Source organism: Diadema antillarum, unplaced genomic scaffold, assembly GCF_040938485.1.
Source record: "Diadema antillarum isolate AM-2024a unplaced genomic scaffold, OU_Dant_1.0 seq00000590_RagTag, whole genome shotgun sequence".
Classification (NCBI taxonomy): domain Eukaryota; kingdom Metazoa; phylum Echinodermata; class Echinoidea; order Diadematoida; family Diadematidae; genus Diadema; species Diadema antillarum.
This window is the reverse complement of record NW_027271522.1, coordinates 764,502-782,617: the sequence shown is the minus strand read 5'-3', so window position 1 is coordinate 782,617 and position 18,116 is coordinate 764,502. Positions and strand designations below refer to the sequence as shown.

General features: G+C 38.2%; 1 protein-coding gene across 1 annotated transcript in view; it reads left to right on the top strand.

Annotated features, from left to right (window-relative positions):
• The first annotated feature begins 5,619 nt into the window (after positions 1 to 5,619).
• Positions 5,620 to 18,116, top strand: part of LOC139735675 (scavenger receptor cysteine-rich domain-containing group B protein-like) — a 41,205-nt gene continuing 28,708 nt past the window's right edge. The window contains exons 1-3 of the mRNA XM_071646423.1: positions 5,620 to 6,000; positions 8,881 to 9,201; positions 9,790 to 10,131. Coding sequence (XP_071502524.1) covers positions 5,910 to 6,000; positions 8,881 to 9,201; positions 9,790 to 10,131 — 754 coding nt within the window. The 5' untranslated portion in view covers positions 5,620 to 5,909. The remainder of the gene's footprint in view (positions 6,001 to 8,880; positions 9,202 to 9,789; positions 10,132 to 18,116) is intronic.

Here is an 18,116-nt window from a genome sequence, read left to right as displayed (position 1 = left end):
ACACTACGCACAAAAGGCTCACAAGACCGACACTAAGCAAAGAAAGCCCACGAGACCGACACTACACAATAAAGGCTCACGAGACCGACAGTACGCAAAAGAGCCTCACGAGACCGACATGAGGCAAAGAAGGCTCACGAGACCGACACTAGACAAAGAAGACCCACGAGACCGGCACGAGGCAAAGGAAGCCCACGAGACCGACACTAGTCAAAGAAAGTTCGCGAGACCGACAAGATGAACAGCGCCATCTACATGTGAATTACCTGTACAGGGTGTTCCATGAAGGGGAAAATTACATACTGGCGGGTGCAATTTTGTCACGCTATCGAACGAGAGATTGTAACTACTTGAACAGCACCATCTACATATCAACGATATCAAGTAACTATGTATTTCTGGTTTGATTTTTGATGCCATTGTGGCATTCTTAATAGGCTTTCCCAATTTCTAGGTAGACAGTGTACAGGATGTTTTTTTTTTTTCCCCGCTTTCTTTCTCGCTTCACTAGTTAAGTATTCCTTATTAGATACCCTATCCTCCTGCTTATACTGCATTGTATTGTTACAATTATTCTCCTCAACACGGTACATATTTCATGAAATTTACTGTCTTCATTGATGCATCTTCTTTTTCCAAATCCTTAAAGCTACCCTAATAGACGATTATATCATTTTCTGTGAATTTGTACTAAATCAGCACCTTTGCAGATGACTATACTCCCCTTCCATATCATGTAAAGCAAGTGTGCACTGCAACATTGATCATTTTGTGAAATATTTTTCTGTAAACTACATTTCACACCTTGGTATTATTCTAGTTGGTTGATCTGAAAGTCCACATCATTTTATTTCATTATCTACCTAAACAGGTGTATACCGGTATATGTTTAGCGGAAAGGGAAACGAGGGTGTTCTGGTAGTTTTCAAATTAATGTTGAAACATCTCATGCACTTTTACTGAGTTTCGTTTATTTTTTCACAAACACTCAAACGCGTAAAAACAATTAAAAAATCTTGAACAGTTCAGAGGGTGAGTGAGGGCAATTGACGGGGTAATCCCCTAGCCACTCTTCTTTTCCATCTCTCATATCTTCCTTATGCCATTATCTGGACACCCTATACAATTAATTGGTCTATAGGTGGCGCTGTTCATCCTGTCGGTCTCGTGGGCCTTCTTTGCCTAGTGTCGGTCTCGTGAGCCTCTTTTGCTTAGTGTCGGTCTCGTGAGCTTTGTTTGCCTAGTGTCGGTCTCGTGAGCCTTTTAAGCGTAGTGTCGGTCTCGTGGGCTTTGTTTGCTTAGTGTCGGGTTCGTGAGCCTTTTGTGTATAGTGTCGAACTCATGGGCTGTATAACTCATGGACTTATTTTACTTGATGTCAAACTCGTGGGCTTTATCTACTCAGTGTCAAACTCGTGGGCTGTATAACTAGTGGGCTGCATGACTTGTGAACTGTATGACTCGTGGGCTGTATGACTTGTGAGCTGTATGATTTGTGGGCTGTATGACTCGTGGGTGTCGGTCTCGTGACGTGCACTTTTTTTCCTGACGAATACAATATACCAGTGTAACAACGACGTGCGGTTTCGAAACGGTCAATTGAACATCTCAAAGGATATGATTGTATGATCAGACTTATGACGACGCTACTTCATATGGCTTGTTTACTAATGCAACGAAACACAGTCATTATATTTTCAAGTTTAGCGTATCTTTCAAGGGGATAAGATGTAAAGTTGAAATCCCCACGAAACACAGCCACAGCCACAGGTACACACACACACCCATACTCTAATACGCATGCATACAGACTCTGTTCCAAGGATTTAAATTTGTGAATGATGAAGTTAGCCGTTAAATGCATGATCATTTTTGTTTGCAAACAGTGCACATACCTAAACAAAGAATGCGGCATCAGCAGCTTGTTAGCATTATGAAAGGATAACCAGCATCTTTACGTAGTCAGGACCTCGAAATCGGTCCCCTTCATTGTTATGAAGACATTTTATCGGCGGTCAAGTCCGTATTAAGCAATATCACCTAGCGGACCCTTATACTCGAGAGTGCAAGAATGACTTTTAGTCCAAAACAAAACAAAAGTCAGACCAATTTCATTACATATCTAAGTTTATATTACGCTTTCCATACGCTCGGCTTGAGAGCCAGCATAAGTGAATTTCAAGATTATTATCTAAGCTAGGCCTATATGGTTTGTTATTTTCTCTCCTTGTCTTTCCCTTATATCTTTTATTTATGTTATTTGCATGTACCATTTAATTTTGCGATTATTGTTTCTTTTTCCAATTTATGTATTGCATAGTTTCATATTAGACACTGATTTTTTTTTTGTATCGTCCTAATATTATTTTTATAGTCTTTTTGCACGTAGAAACATCAGTAAATAGCGCCATATAAACGCAGTTATTATTATTATCATTATTATCGTTATTATATTGTGATGTATTTAGAATTCATACCTTCTGTAACCCATGAAAGAATCGCTGAATATGGGCTATCCAGCCGTCGTTGTTGTTGTTGTTGTTGTTGTTGTTTTGTTTATATGGAAAATAATATCAATGAATCAAAAGTCTTAAGAAATGATTATGAGGAAATGCAATTTAATGGTGGGCGTCATGTTTCCCGTTCTTACACCTAGTGTATGTCATATCTTACCATATACTTATTGTATCGCTATTGAATGAATGTCATGTTCTGCAATAAATAAAGCCAAAATGAAAAAAAAAAAGGTAATAAGAGAAATCGTGGCGCTGCAACGACATAAAAAACACAAAAACGACATTAAAAATGGGTATTTTGTTTTGAGTCCTCAATATCCCCCGTTCGTAGACATAGTAAATGTCATGTATCCATTTTTTTTCTGAACCGACTACTTAACCAAGACATGATTATGTCATCACAGTTCATGCATTTCAATACATGTCACTAACTGCGGAATAGAATCCAGCTTACATTGTATATACCTCCGAAATACTTGATATACATACAGAACGATACAATCGTATCAGGAAACTCCGATTCAAAGAGAGAACTGTTTTGAATACATGTGAGTCTATGTTTTTTTCCATCGAGTCTAGTGCACGTAAAGTAATTAATTGATAATGATTAAGAATGCTACATTTTAGATGATAATAAATAAACATTTCCATTTTGAGACTGAATAATACCATGTTTAAATGAATGTGCATTGCGTAGTTTGCCTAGAATATCTATTTGATAAAGTAGTAATTTTACGGAATTCCATAACAGAATTTATCTCATCTGTCTATGAGAATGCATGAGATCGCAACATCAATGATTTTGTGTTTGATTAAAAGTCTGATTCTTTCACTATTCTACTGTGGCCCGTGTAGAGGATCTAATCTCTTTATATATGCCTGTAGAGGGCCTCACATTATCTTGTTTTATTTCCTGTTTAAAAAAACACTAAATGGATGTAAATTTACCTACATCGGTATGAAATTAAATATCCAACATGGACTGCCTAATGCATTATGGTGACTGAGACAATGATTTGGTTTACACGACTGCAAAGGAAGCAACATATGTCTGTAAGCTCTGAAAGTAAGCAACTACGGAACTATAAGTGACTATACACACTAAAAAATAAAGGTTCAAATTTGCACCCTATTAATATTGTCTCTATAGTGGCACCCTGGGGTGCACAATTGCACCTTTTATCATGCAAGTAGAAAATTAAATCTCTTAACATTTTTATCCGTACCTACAAAGATGCAGACATATCCATCAGAGTGTAATTTTGATCTTACAAGTACAACCTTGGTGCTTGTGGTCCAGATTTTCAATTCACAATGTATTGATGTTTATGGTGCATGTTTGCACCCTTGATTAGCACAAAACTGAGGTTGCAAATTCGCACCCCTTTGGGTTCAAAATTCAGCGTATTGCACTTCTAAGGGTGCAAATTGCTTATTTGTATGCAAAGTTGCACCCTATAGGGTGGTTGTATAGCGACAATTTGAGGTTCATATTTGAACCCATATTTCCTAGTGTGTAGGGCCAAATCCGAACAAGTGGGCACTTAAGATAAATCTCGTTCCAATCAGGGTACAACCACTGCTGCCATGAGACTCGAACTAAAGACCTCGTGATTATTGGACAATGGTCTTATCCACCAGAATGACTTTGATAGCAAGTGAGGTTAAATGAAGAGAACAGTAGGTCCATTTACAATCGAACAGCACATACGAATGTGTTAACTTTCACAGTTTGTTATGTTATGGCGACACAGCAATATTGGCAAGAAAACATGGAAAAAGTATGATACATTTTTCGTATCATCAAATTTCACTGTCTTGTATTGAACCCCGTCCCTCCCCCTACCCTGGGGAAAATGCTTCTTGACCAAGAAGTTAAAATCCACGGGAGCTCGCTCACTGTGCAGGTATCATCATGATGGGTCACTGGTAATGTGATAGCTAGCTATATCAGCAGCCATAACAGAAGCGACAGAAGCAGGTGAAATGCATGCTCCGGACAGCTATAGAGCAAAATGTAGAAATGTAGAAAGTTAAATCAATGTGTGCACTTCTTTTTCATTTACTTTTTAAATAGACACCAGTCTAATAATTAATCAGTCTATTAGCAAACATTTGACGAATATAGACATCTTAGACAGCTTTTGCTTTCTATGTCAATAAAACATTTCGATGATAATAATATGTATCCCAGACTTGTATATGTGTGTATGGTGTGTGTGTGTGTGTGTGTGTGTGTGTGTGTGGATGTGTGTGTATGTGTGTGTGTCGGTTTTACAAGCGTAATGATCGTTCTCTTGACAAGGGGATTAAAGCAGAAGAAACCAAACGATCGTAAGCTTGATGCACCAAGAAAACAAAAAAAAAAGCTGAAAAATAGATAATCATACAAACAAACCTAAAGATTTAACGAATGGGATTCGCTGGGAATCGAACCCCAGATGACGTCAGGAACGAGTGATATCAACGAAAACATCTTATATCGGATAGAATAAATGATATGCCTATGCGAAATGATCATGTAAAATTTCATGTGAATTATTTTTTTTTTACTTCTGCGATATACCCTGCCTCTTTTAGAAATGTGAAGAAAATGAAAGACAATAAAAAAAGACGTAAATGATGTCACAGCGATTTCACACACGCACAAAAAAGGGATACCCATAACGTAAGATAAACGATATATCGTCACTGTACCATTAAATTACCTCATAGTCAAATACCTTCCCCTCCACTGGCATTTATCTTTATCAAAATATTCTATTATGTACGGTCACTTCAAGTCCAAGTGTAATTACTTTCATGCTTCTCATTTATCAATATCACATCAAGAGTAATAGCAAAAGTTAGGGCCTACATAGTATTTTATACAGCTCTTCACTATAATAAAATAATGTGTGTAAACATACTCCCGACATCGGAGTTTACTCCGCCACCGATGTATAACGAGCAAGACATACGCCAGATGTTCAATGTGCTAACACAGCGTACGGTTCGTAACAGGTACGGATCACACTCTCGTAATGAAACGCTGCCAAAATAGAACGGGGACAATACAAAAGCAACCTAACAAATATGACACGCTCTCTCGCCGGTGCAACAATGATCGGGATTACAACTCGCTCTTTTGCGGTTGTGTATTTAAAATGAATAGGGGAGTAGCAGCAGAGACCGCACGCTCATTCTCCACATACTCGGTATACCAAGGCCTGGCGGCACTGCTAAACAAGCTGTTCGGATATGAGGCATGAGGCCCTGAGCATGCATGCACAGCACAGTCGTGTTAGTTCTGAGTTTAGAATATACTGATCCATCTTTATCATAATGAGTATGATGCTGCTCACTACCTAGAGTGCCGTTTTACCTCGCACGAAAATCCTGACAGGAATAACTATGTCAAGTGACACGACCTCGCTCTTGGTTTACTTCTCCATGTACCTGCTGTGCTTAAAGGTAATTGGAAGTCAGGCTGAAAACACAACGGGTGAGTATAGTTGAATAAAACTGAAATTAAAAATCGGATTAAAATAGTTAGATTGCAGATTGATTGAAATTGTTAGATTGAAAACAGTTTATTTTCGAAATAATTATTATTGTCGGTGTACATCATGATCAGTTTTCCGGAGGAGTTCTTGCGTTCTCCTGCTTTTGATATTGTTGGGCTAACTCACTGATTACGAATTACTGAACATGTTCATATATATATATATATATATATATATATATATATATATATATATTGTCCTTACGACAAATCACAAATGCACACAGTGCATACAATATACATAAACACATAATACATACTCACGTAATACACACAGGCACACACACATTATGATAGTGTATGTTGATATAAACATGTTGATTATCTTTATGTGCATGTATGTGTGTGTGTGTGTATTTTTGTTACTTGTGAATACAAGTATTCAATTTCCAGCAAACATGATGAACCCTCTCGCAGCCATGATCTTCAGTCCTTGATGCATTCATGATAATATATTCGGTAAAATTATGCCTGACTTAGATGTCTCTACAAGTCAAGTTATACAACAGCGTTAACCGTCTTTTGTGGGGGAGTCGAATGGCAGTATTCACAGTCCTATGTAAAAAACATTTGTTGTTGCCTGCATTCAACTTTAGCATTATTGTTCACGATGTACCCCGGATCAGTATATCATTGCATGTGCATTACACCAGATATTGTGTGGAATAAAGGATTATTTAATTCAACGTTTGCTATAATGGAATGACAAACCCTTGTAATGGGTGAAGTGAATACTGGTACGTCTAAGTGGAGAGTAGAGTCCCAAAACGCATCATACATTAATATATATCAAACGACGGTAGATAGACAACTTGTGTATTGGTCTATATCACGCAGTGGATGTTAACTACACTGCAGGTCTACACGACGACTGCATGGTATGCTGAAATTCATGGGTATTATATCTGTGTGATAGTGTACAGCATTATTCGCAGAGGTCTCACTTTGACCATGGACCTACATGTATAATAAGGTCCATACTTTGACTAGTTCTACGCGCGAGTGGTTGCGGCCTAACATTGCACACACACACACACACACACACACACACACATACACATACACACACTTCTATTTGATTAAATATCTATGCATGTATATGCATGTATATAATAAATTTTACATATAGATGTATATATATATATATATATATATCCCCTCGTTAATTATCAGTCATACAACTTGTAGCCAGTATGTGCCTGTAGAGCCTAAGGGTGAAAGACAGAGCAATGCAATTTCAGTACGAGGAACTGAAGACTTCAATGGCAATATAAATATCAGAATATTGACTCATAATACGACGTCATATAGTGAGTAAGCAGTTTAGACCGGTCTCGTGTTTGCTTATCTCCTGTGCCTTTCTTTCTCTCGCATCACAGAGAGACTGAAAAGTGATTGATGTATAAATAAATGGACATATACCATGTAACGACTAGAAAGACCTGCAGTCCACAGTCCTCTTCTAATAATGGGATATTAAAGAATAATTATTGTAAACCTCTATTGATAAAGCATAATGATACATGTACATGACGTACATGTAGGGGTTCGACCTGACGCAAAGTACAAGCGAACTGTTTGCAATTGTGGCTAACACCCGTAAAGCCTTGCAGTATTCTTTCGTAGGGCTAACACATGAATATATATTACAAATCACAAAGTAAACAAAAAAGAAAAGAAAAAAAGGAGAACACACCTTTATTGTCTTGCCGTTCTATGGAAAAAAAATCCTTAGCTAAAAGAGATATTGAATGCCTACGTTTTTCTTTCCATGTATTGTATTAAGACATCTACGCAACGTGAACATGTGATTAAGGTTGAATAAACGCAGAATGATGTTTCGAAAATTACAATAAGTTGTGAACATTTGGCAATCAAACCAGCAGAATGACATTACAGTACATCCGCTTCGCTTCATATTCATCCTCCGAATCATTATTTTGATGACGTGTACATTTTGTATCACCGTAACCTTCAGTCTTTCAACCGTGACCCCACCCCCCCCCCCCCCCCTCCCCCTTCAGCGACAATATAGCTACTTCAGAATAATGCTAGCGCAAAGTAAAGATGACTCTTCAGGGCAAGAGTGCACAAAAAGTCGGGTCTACGGTGTAAAGTTGCAGTAGGATTCCAGTAACAACTCTAAATAGGGGCTGATACAGTGAAAAATATGAATAACAGTCAAGCTTTTATGAACATGATACGAACGCCGCAAGAACGATTCAGACCATTTCGTAAGACCTTTTTTTAAGAATTACGGACGTCGCAAAAACAATGTAAAAATGCAAGATTTTGGTAGATTTCCCATATAGGATCGCGAGACAATTCTAGAAGAGTGAAATTCTTAGGATGATCACTAGAACGTTAACAATACAAAAGAGATATGATCTCACCTATAGGCACTTGGATTTCAGTCACATGGTATTGCCTATAACAAAGCTTTTCTTAAACCAGCAGTTCGGGTGGGTGGTTCAGTTCATTCACGTGATTGTATTCCCTATTTTGTTTATGGGTGTTTTGTGATTTTATTTTATAGTCTATCACCGCTTTCGCTTAAAAAAGCGAACAAACACACACACAAAAAGTTCGAGACAACAGTTTGACCACCACTGAAGTGTACGGTATGAATGTTGCTGAAAAAAAATAGCTTACATGCACACAGGAATATTAATGCTTGCTAGAGAAACTCAAATCTGTGTCGTTCATTACATGGCGATGAATTAAAAAAAAAGAACTATGCTTATACTCTGAAATTGATAGTCTGATTATGGTCGTCATAATTCACAATTCATGTCTTTTCTCTCTTTCACTGAATTGCAGTTCCCTGGTCGGTTCGACTAGTCGACGGCAGAGTTGACTCTGAGGGTCGTGTTGAAGTCTTCCTTGACGATACTTGGGGCGCGATATGTGACAACCTGTGGGGACCCGATGATGCCGAGGTTGTCTGCAAACAGCTCGGCTACATCGGGGCGGACCTGGCTCTAGTAGCTTCGCCATTTGGGCGAGGAAATAACCCCGTACTCCTGGATAAAGTACAATGTAATGGTCTTGAATCAAACATATCAACTTGTCAGCATGCCGGTATAGGCGTCAAGGATTGTCACGAATCAAAAATTGCAGCCGTAACGTGCACAACTGAAGGTAAAGTGCCAATGGTGTCTCAATCCTCTCTTCAGTACATCTTCTTATTGATTCACATCTTCATAAGTTTATGAACTCATAATGATATGCATGAGCAGCAGAAACCATTCGCTGTGAGAATTTTATTTACCCCTATCCACTTGTGAGGCATGATGCTGGGCACAAATTTGCTTATTTTAGCATGCTTCGATGTGTGTGCACAAGTAAAACTGATAACTCCACAAAAGTAAAGATGTAAACGAGTCTTGTGACTCTCATAAACCTATGTGACTTCTGAATTATGCAGATATCAATAGGGTATAAGGTTATAAATACAAATCTATACATGGTGTTCCTGATGCTTCAGATATCAGTGGGATGTGATATTATTAAAGGTAAGTTAGGCCCTATATGTTGTAACCTCATGCTTGTTTTGTTAAGTCAATTCCTCACGCCAGTAACTTGTGAATCTGTAGATATCAGAAGATACAGTATACGATCCGGTACTCACAATAATCACTAATACCAAGGCTCCAACAATATAATGATCATCCGTCACGTGCAAGTTCTTCACCAGTAACTTGGCGTTTTCCCCAATGTTATCACTAGGAAGCCTTCGGCTGGTCAACGGTTCGACACCTTCTGAGGGACGCATAGAAGTTCTCAGCGAGTCTGGAGAATGGGGAACTGTGTGTGATGACGGCTGGGATATCTACGACGCTCGGGTCGCATGCCGAGAGCTGGGTTATCCCGGCGCGTTAGAAGCTCGTACAAACCCTTTTCCATCTTACTTTGAACCACCTTTCGGTCAAGGAACAGGCCCGATTCTGCTTGATGAAGTTGCATGTGCCTCACAACAGAGACTTCTGAGAGAATGTCCAGTAGAAAAGTCGTGGGGCATCCACGACTGTTCCCATAAGGAAGATGCAGGAGTGGTGTGCGACGACACAAGTAAGCTTCTTGAGAATTGTTTCTTACCCCTCTCAATCCACGGGTGATGTTCGTTATTCTGAAGGTTTGTTAATCCATAAATGAAATATGGTTCCCTACAGGGCTTGTATAGTTTTGGTTGTGATGCAGATTCAGCTTTTTACTTCGTGCGAAATAATTAGAAGCCACTCATGAAATATGAAAGAGCATATATTCTGAGTGGCATTCAAACTTGTTTTTTTTTCTTTGAAGAAAACCGTTTTGAAACAGCTGAATTACCTCAGGTGGATCCCACCTTTTATTATTCTATCATCACTTTTTTTACATATCTCAGCCATTTCAATACCAATTTTCATCAAATAACCTCTGAATCCCTCTTAGAATTATATACTCTTTCATATTTGAAAAGAAGTTTCTCATTATCTCACAAAAAAAGCTGGCAACATGAAACCCCATCTCAAGCAAACCTATACCATCCCTCTAACCTGAAGTTTTGTCATTTCGAAACACACCAATTTCCTATACCTAGATGTTCGTTAATCAGTGAAGGGGAAAAAGTTTCGTTAATCCGAACATTTGTGAAGTTATTTCAAAGCATCGCTATTCCAAGGATTTGTTTATCAGAAAATGAAATAACCAAGGGTTCGTTTCAAATCCAGTCACGAAAGCGGTGAATCAATGTGGTAATGATGTAACACAGTGCGGCTCAAGAGGATTCACTGGTGGGTGGGAACCACGAAAGGCAATCGAATCTAGCTGAATCCTCGACGATGACTGAGTATTGCTAGATCCATGTGAATTCCCCTCAAACCATCATACAAAATGCACTGTGCAAACATTTGCACTTCTCTCTGACCATCGAGGACTAAAGCTCTCATATACGGTCGACTTAAATTCACAGCACGATGAGTTGATTATCGTGGTTGACTGAAGTTAGAAAGCGTAAGGTCACACCTCAAAACCTAACCCGATGTCAAGAGTCCTTAATGAAAAGTTATTCGTCTTGAATATACATTCGGCGAGATGTAAATGTAGGTTATGATATTTCTATGAATAAAATTGTGACATTGTTAGATATTATGTTCCATTAACAGTGTTATAAACAGAATCAGAACTTCTTGTTTTTCGAAGTCGTTATTGCCTACTTTATCTAAAATATTAGAAAAATATACTTCCCAATTGTGGAATATTTTTGGATGATGATATTTTGTTGAAGAATCAAGTTGTATTTTGCAAAAACATAAGAGGGCCTTCATCATATTATGCAGTGTCATATTTTACTGAAAAAAAAAGTATCTCGAGGCATCGATAAGTTTCAACATACTGCCGGCGTCATCTGGGTGGTTGAGAAGTGATTCGAAAGACAGTTCAAACAATTCGTTTTCTTTTAAAAGAAACCTGTACTGACATTTTCTACTTGTCTGATAATTCTAATCTACATTTTTTTGATGCCTACAACTGGAAAGAGAGGATTCTAAAACCCAGGATAAGCCTGTAATGGATTTTTGAAAAAAATGAAAACGAGCATTCCCAGGAACGATCCACACAATTTGGCATACGTCACAGGTGCCAACTGTGCTTTCCGCAAGAAATACTACACAAGTCAATTTACTGAAGTAAACATTCATGCACTGATGATGCAGTATCAAAATAAAATTGTCATACGTATATGCATTTTATGAGTTTACAATAATTACGGAAACTATTCATATTGATATGTGAAGCATATCATATCAAATATTAATTACTTTGATCTGAAAACAATCAATTTTCTGAAAATATGTAAAACTAAATTGGCATGGTTAGCCGTACGTGCTCTCGTAGAGCATGCAGTAAGAGGAATCAACGCTGGCAGCATCGAGCGGCTCAACACAGGCGAACAGCTGTTCACTGTGATGTACCGAACTCGCGAGGTGTACGTGTGGCTAGCTCCAGAAATTTTACTTTTTATGGCGACTAGACGAGATACAAATGGCCCTTCCTTATGATTTTCAGCCAACCCGACGGCAAATCTGGCACAGGAAGAACGACCGCGATAAGGATATCCGTGACTTTCCCTGTAACCAGGCCGTTGCTGGTCCCGACCTGTTCGTTCGCAACTCAAAAGCTCCACCGTCCCGTTTAACGCAGGCTGTGGATGTGTGGTGCAGTTGCTCGCACTGCTTTGCAATGCCGAGTGAGAGAGAAAATATCTGTTGTAAAGAAGTACATTTTGCAAACATTACGGACTTCTCCTCAGTTAAATGCATAACACGACATAGAGACTTCGAGAAGGTTTGCCTCAGTACTGCTGTGCTGGAAGTCGCCAACGTGATGCGACGGCATGTTCAGGGAATAAGTGGAGCCGGTGCTATGTCGAACAAGTAAAATTTAACTCCCAGCCAAGACTTGCGCTTAAGATCCTATTTAACAAAGTTGATTTCTCAAATTCCGTATTACCAATTTTCATCAAAATCAAACGAAATACTTAACATCTTGTATCCCATCGATCATGAAAATTTGATATGCATCCGATTTCGGGAACTGTTGATATACCTGCGACTATTTGGATATTATCGCTCAAAAAAAGTCGCTTTGAAGCAAGGCATACAAGCGCGTATTCCGAAACTGAAGTTAGCGATCTCCTTGTAAGCGAATTTGCCAGCTTTTGCTTGTGGGCGTGTTCTTCGCATGTGCTATCATTTTTTATTAGGTAGCTAACTTTAGCTACACGTGTGCCGATACACGTCATGATCCGATCCCATACTAGTATCGCACTAACGATATATCGAGCTTCCTGGATGCTGGCGCGGCCCGGCACGTCAGTCTTGCGTGTATGTACTGTATGTATGTTGATGCAATGTTCTTTGGTTAATAAACGTTACATTGTACTAATGTTATATTCACACGTGTACACTACATTTGACCATGCTATGCGGAAGTAGGCCTATGCCATTCATTCCTAAGTAAAGGGCTATATTGAGTACTAACGTTTATCTTGCTATTTAATGTTTCCTTATGTCTGATTTCGATTAACATTTACAAAAGTAACGTTAGGCCTAACAGTTACTTGAAATTATTTAATCTAACGTTTAATACAGGGGCTGTAGCGTATTGTTACAGTACTGGTGAATAGGTGGGGATTCATTTTTTTTTTTTTTTTTTTTTTACATTCCAAAGTGAGATATCAAATGAGAAACTAGCTTACTTAAAATATGAAGAAAAACCATAAAATAGCCTGGCCCTGGGTTTATAATTTTAAGAAGGATTCAACTGTGTGTTTTTTTTTAATGAAAACTGATTTTCAAATGGCAGAGATAGCCCCCCCTCCCAAAAAAAAAGATGATAATATTAATAAAAGACTAGGTAGGGTCTAATATTACCTAGAGACTAGATCTAGACTCTAACGTTATATGTAGAAATATCTAGCGTTAGGAAGTTCTACCCCAACTTTATTGGGAAATCTTTGTTTCACCTCGTTTCAATTTTGGATATCTCGGCCACTTCAAAACCGAATTTCATCAAATAAACTTTTGACAGCCCTTTTAGATTGCATGCTCTTTGAGTTTGACATCTTATAGATCCTACTACGTCATAGAATTGGTTAGAGTGGTTTCTGAAGTGAATATCACGCAAAATATTAAAAGCTAGAAATCTAAATGATAATCCTCACGTCGACCAGAACTGTAACACTGTTCGAGTGTTACTGTCTGTAAAGTAGGCCTACACTACACTCCTTTTTTTTTTCAACTATTAGCATCTAACAGTTAAACCTATTAGAGTCTAGAATCTAATATGGTATTTTACTACTGACTAGGTCCTAGTCCTAAAAATTGCTAGGCCTAGTGTTAGGGCCTAACGTTCGTCGTTTGATAGATCTAGATTTCTAGACCAGTCTAATTGATGTTGTGCTGTGCGTCATCCAAGCAGGAACAAGGTCAAGGAACCCCCGGGCGCGAGTCCGAGTTCCTTAAAATCATAAATGGCAGGTTGTCCTAATATATTAGGCCTAAAGCTAGCCTAGAGCCCTAACACTAGATCTAACTCGTAACTGTTAACTCTAGTCGGAGTCTAGAGTCTAACGTTGGATTCTAGATCTACTAGACTGGTTCTAGACCTAGGTCTCCTAACAGTAACAGTTGAACATAGATTGTATGTCAAAACGTTAGATTGCCGAAAAAAAGAACACAATAGCCAAGCCTTCCGTGGTACTTAACGCTCTTAACACTATAACAGCAATGTTCAGACAGGAGCACGATGTAGGCTAGAGACAGTAGAGTAGACTGACTCTGTCTCTACTCTAGAGCTCTAGGTCGATGCCGATGGCATGGATGGTCGATATAAATCCCTCGAAGTCGAACATAATGTACTACTAGTATTAGTATTAACGGTTACTAATAAATACTAACCTTGGGGTACCGGGGGTAGTGGTGTGTCAGTGGAGTGCCTGCTAGGCCTACTAATTATCCGAGGTTCGGAATGTCCAACGAAGTGTAACGGTACTCGGTGTGGACGGTAGGGCATATAGTCCAATATATTATAATCCAACATGAAGATCAGTGGATAACTGCAGAACATGTGGTCTCCACAAGTAGGTACACAAAACTCGTCGATAGGCCTAGTATAGGCTATACACTTCGTAGACGGGGTAGATCCTACAGTAGACTCTAGCGTTACTCTGTAATCAGTAGAAACTGAGAGATAGAATCTCAAGAGTCAAACATCACTGACAATCCAAGTGTGAGTAAAGAGCCTGATAATCAAGCACTCGTCAGGTCTGAGCTAAATTGAGACAGATCAAGCAAGGTGTTCACTCCATGGCATGAAAGTTACACGAGCTGTTACAGCTAGCATGCATGCAGGATTCACTAAATTTGGGGCCGCGCATGTCGTTTATAGCGTTGCAAACTAGACTGTCTACCTCTGTACTAGTATGTAGGTCTATACTACAAACGTTATCGTAGTGGAGAAAGCTACTAGTAGCTAGCCAGCGCGCGCGGGAAGCTAGCTAGTTCTCATCAATGGCCACAAAGGCAAAAACTATTTTGATTGGTTGTAAAATACTGCATACATTAAGTAACTCTGAAATGATTGGCTGTCATACAGTAATTATTCGTAACTGCCTCATTTGCATGCAAACCAGACGTCACACGACTTTGCAAACAGGAAGTTCCAGTGTTTGTCTAACTTGCAATGTTTACACACGCAAAAGCAGCCATCTACAGTAGATGTTGAATAACTACAACTGTGTAATGTATACGGTGATAGTTTAAAAACCTTCAGCATGTACATACACACACACACACACACAAACATACACACACATATATCCATGCATAATGCATGTAAAGACAAATGTTGATCTACTACAACTCTAAAGACAAATGTTGATCTACTACAACTGTGAAGTTACCCATGTCTTGTGATTTGATGCAATTAATTTGGTATCGTGGAATTTGAGATAAATGTATGATCTATTAACATTAGGCCTACAAGGTTCTTCATTCTGTGATATAAATTGTAAACAGCAAAAGCTAGTAAACACAAAGGCCTCCTTCCTAGCGTTAGCTAAAAGCCTATAACCATACCTGAAGTGAATACGTTAGATCTGACAGAGTTTCTAGTACATGTAATTACTAGTAGTGGATCTACCTTCTCGAGTAGACATCTAGCTGATGTACTTAAATAACCTGATTAAGAATACTAAATTGCAAATTAGATCTTAAGACACTGGTCACACCAATTAGAGGGCCTATGGTTGGGTTTCCAACACATCGACACCATTGCTTTCAATAGAAATTGGAAAAATTCTAACAATTTTGTAGTAATTTACTCACATGTCAAGACATTATTTTGAATTCAGTACGGACAGCAAAACTTACACTTTCGCTAAATGCTCCAAGATAACATTGCCACCATTAATTCAAGAAAATTTTCAACTTGTTTTTTTTTTTTTTTTTTTTTTTTTTTTGAAGCAATATTACCCCAAAAAAAGATTGAATGGGGATTGGAACTCCCTACCATAGCCACTCCCCACATACACACACACACACACACACACACACACACATACACTCTTGTTATCTTCACTTTTTATGTTTCTAACGAAACTGTCATTTGGACAGTACCGGTATTTACATAAGTGAATTGAACTGCATATGCATGTTTGCAATCAAATTCATTGTGCCTAGGAAGAGTAGGCATTTTTGAAAGGACAGAAATGGAGAAAACTTTGTATTCCATTAATATATGCATATATATATATATATATATATATATACTAATATTGTATACATATATACATTAATGTCATAGTCTCCTCAACACTTTATTTAAAGGAATGTTTGCAAAGTTAATATCAGTGTATTGTAAATGGTGTCATATACTCGATTGTGTCTCATATTAATGTCGCAAATATGATTGTGACATAGTACCTGTAGCTCACCAAAGTTTTTCCATGTTTGCTTCTTGTTCTTGTTTTAATTACAGGAGGTACAGATTTACATCATACCAGGCCTTCACTGCATGGACGCATGGATACCTGGGAAAGGGAAAGCGAAGAGTGATCCCGGCTTGTGCGGTTTCTAAAATACGGGCAGTCTTTCCCGCAGAGGACAACATCTACACTGGCTTTCAAGGATCTTCCGAGATCGATGAGGCATTAAATATATAGTTTGATAATGAGGCCTACTGTGTTCACTAAACATATACTAGTACACTGTAGTGAGATGTAAAAAGACTGTTATGAAGTTAAATCTTGCTATTTATTTTCATGCTACATACAAGACTAATATCTTCTGGAACTGCTGTTGTGATAGAGTGCACTCACGTTATATCGAACACTGTTGTTGTATAACAAAATTTCAGCTGCAATGAGTTAAAATATCCGGCCACAACCTTGCCTGGTTTGTATTTTTTATTGCTTATTTGTTAGGATGTGAACAAATTTTGATACAAAGAAAGAAATCTGCAGGCCCGATAAATTTGTTATAACAACAGTCCACTGTTATTCTTTTTTATGTCAATCTGTTCATTCGTGTTCACTACTTTTTAGAATTCATTCATTCATTAAAAATGTCATCACATCACAGTGGCAAAATCCAAAACATTTTAACCATTTTTTGGCGGAATTTTCTGTAGTCTTTTCCAAATTCTACATCATAAATTATGCTATATATACTTGCAACAGTTAGTCTGTAATGTTAGCAAAAATCTTCTGCAATAAAAGCCTTCTCTTCAGTTTGGCATGACATAGCGATGAGGGCACAGACTGCACTAACGTACAGTCTAGCTTGCTAAGTCATCGGATCAGAAAGTGAAAGCGCTTCTCTCATTGTGTATACTTAAACATGTCATCCAATCACAGTGGCATCATCGACAACATGCTAACCTACAAGTATTTATTGACAGACTTTTCCAAAGTATTTTCCAAAGTCTGCCTGCATATAAATTGTGCTATGCCTGCATTAGTGAGTCTGGAATCTTGCGAATATTCTACAATAAATGCTTTCTCGTTTGTTTGGCATGACATAGCGAAAAGGGCACGGATTGCACTAAAGTATAGTCTAGCTTGCTAAGTCATTTGATAATTGGAATTTATTTTCGAGTCCTTTTCTCTTTGTATTGACTTTAAAACTTCACGAGTCAAATTTCGTCTTATGCTAAGCTGTTACCATCTTCATTTCAAATAGATTTAACTTCCTAGAATATGTTAACTGTGTTGACATATTTTAACTGGCATTACCACTAAAACTTGACTTGAGCAAGTGTAGGGTACTCCCGTTGAAATGAGCTGAAGACACCACAAAAAAAAAAAGCAGGTTACATGTTAATTGAAGTTTAATTTGACGTGGTTGCATTGCACTACATATCCTATTGTCAGTAACTTTACATGTTTAGCATAGTAACGGTTGTAGCTTAATTTATCGTATCATGTACATACTAGTAACCAGTTGCTTACGTACACATTAACAATGTACAATTCATGGCAAGTCTAATGCATGCTATGGGAATGAGTCTGTATCAAG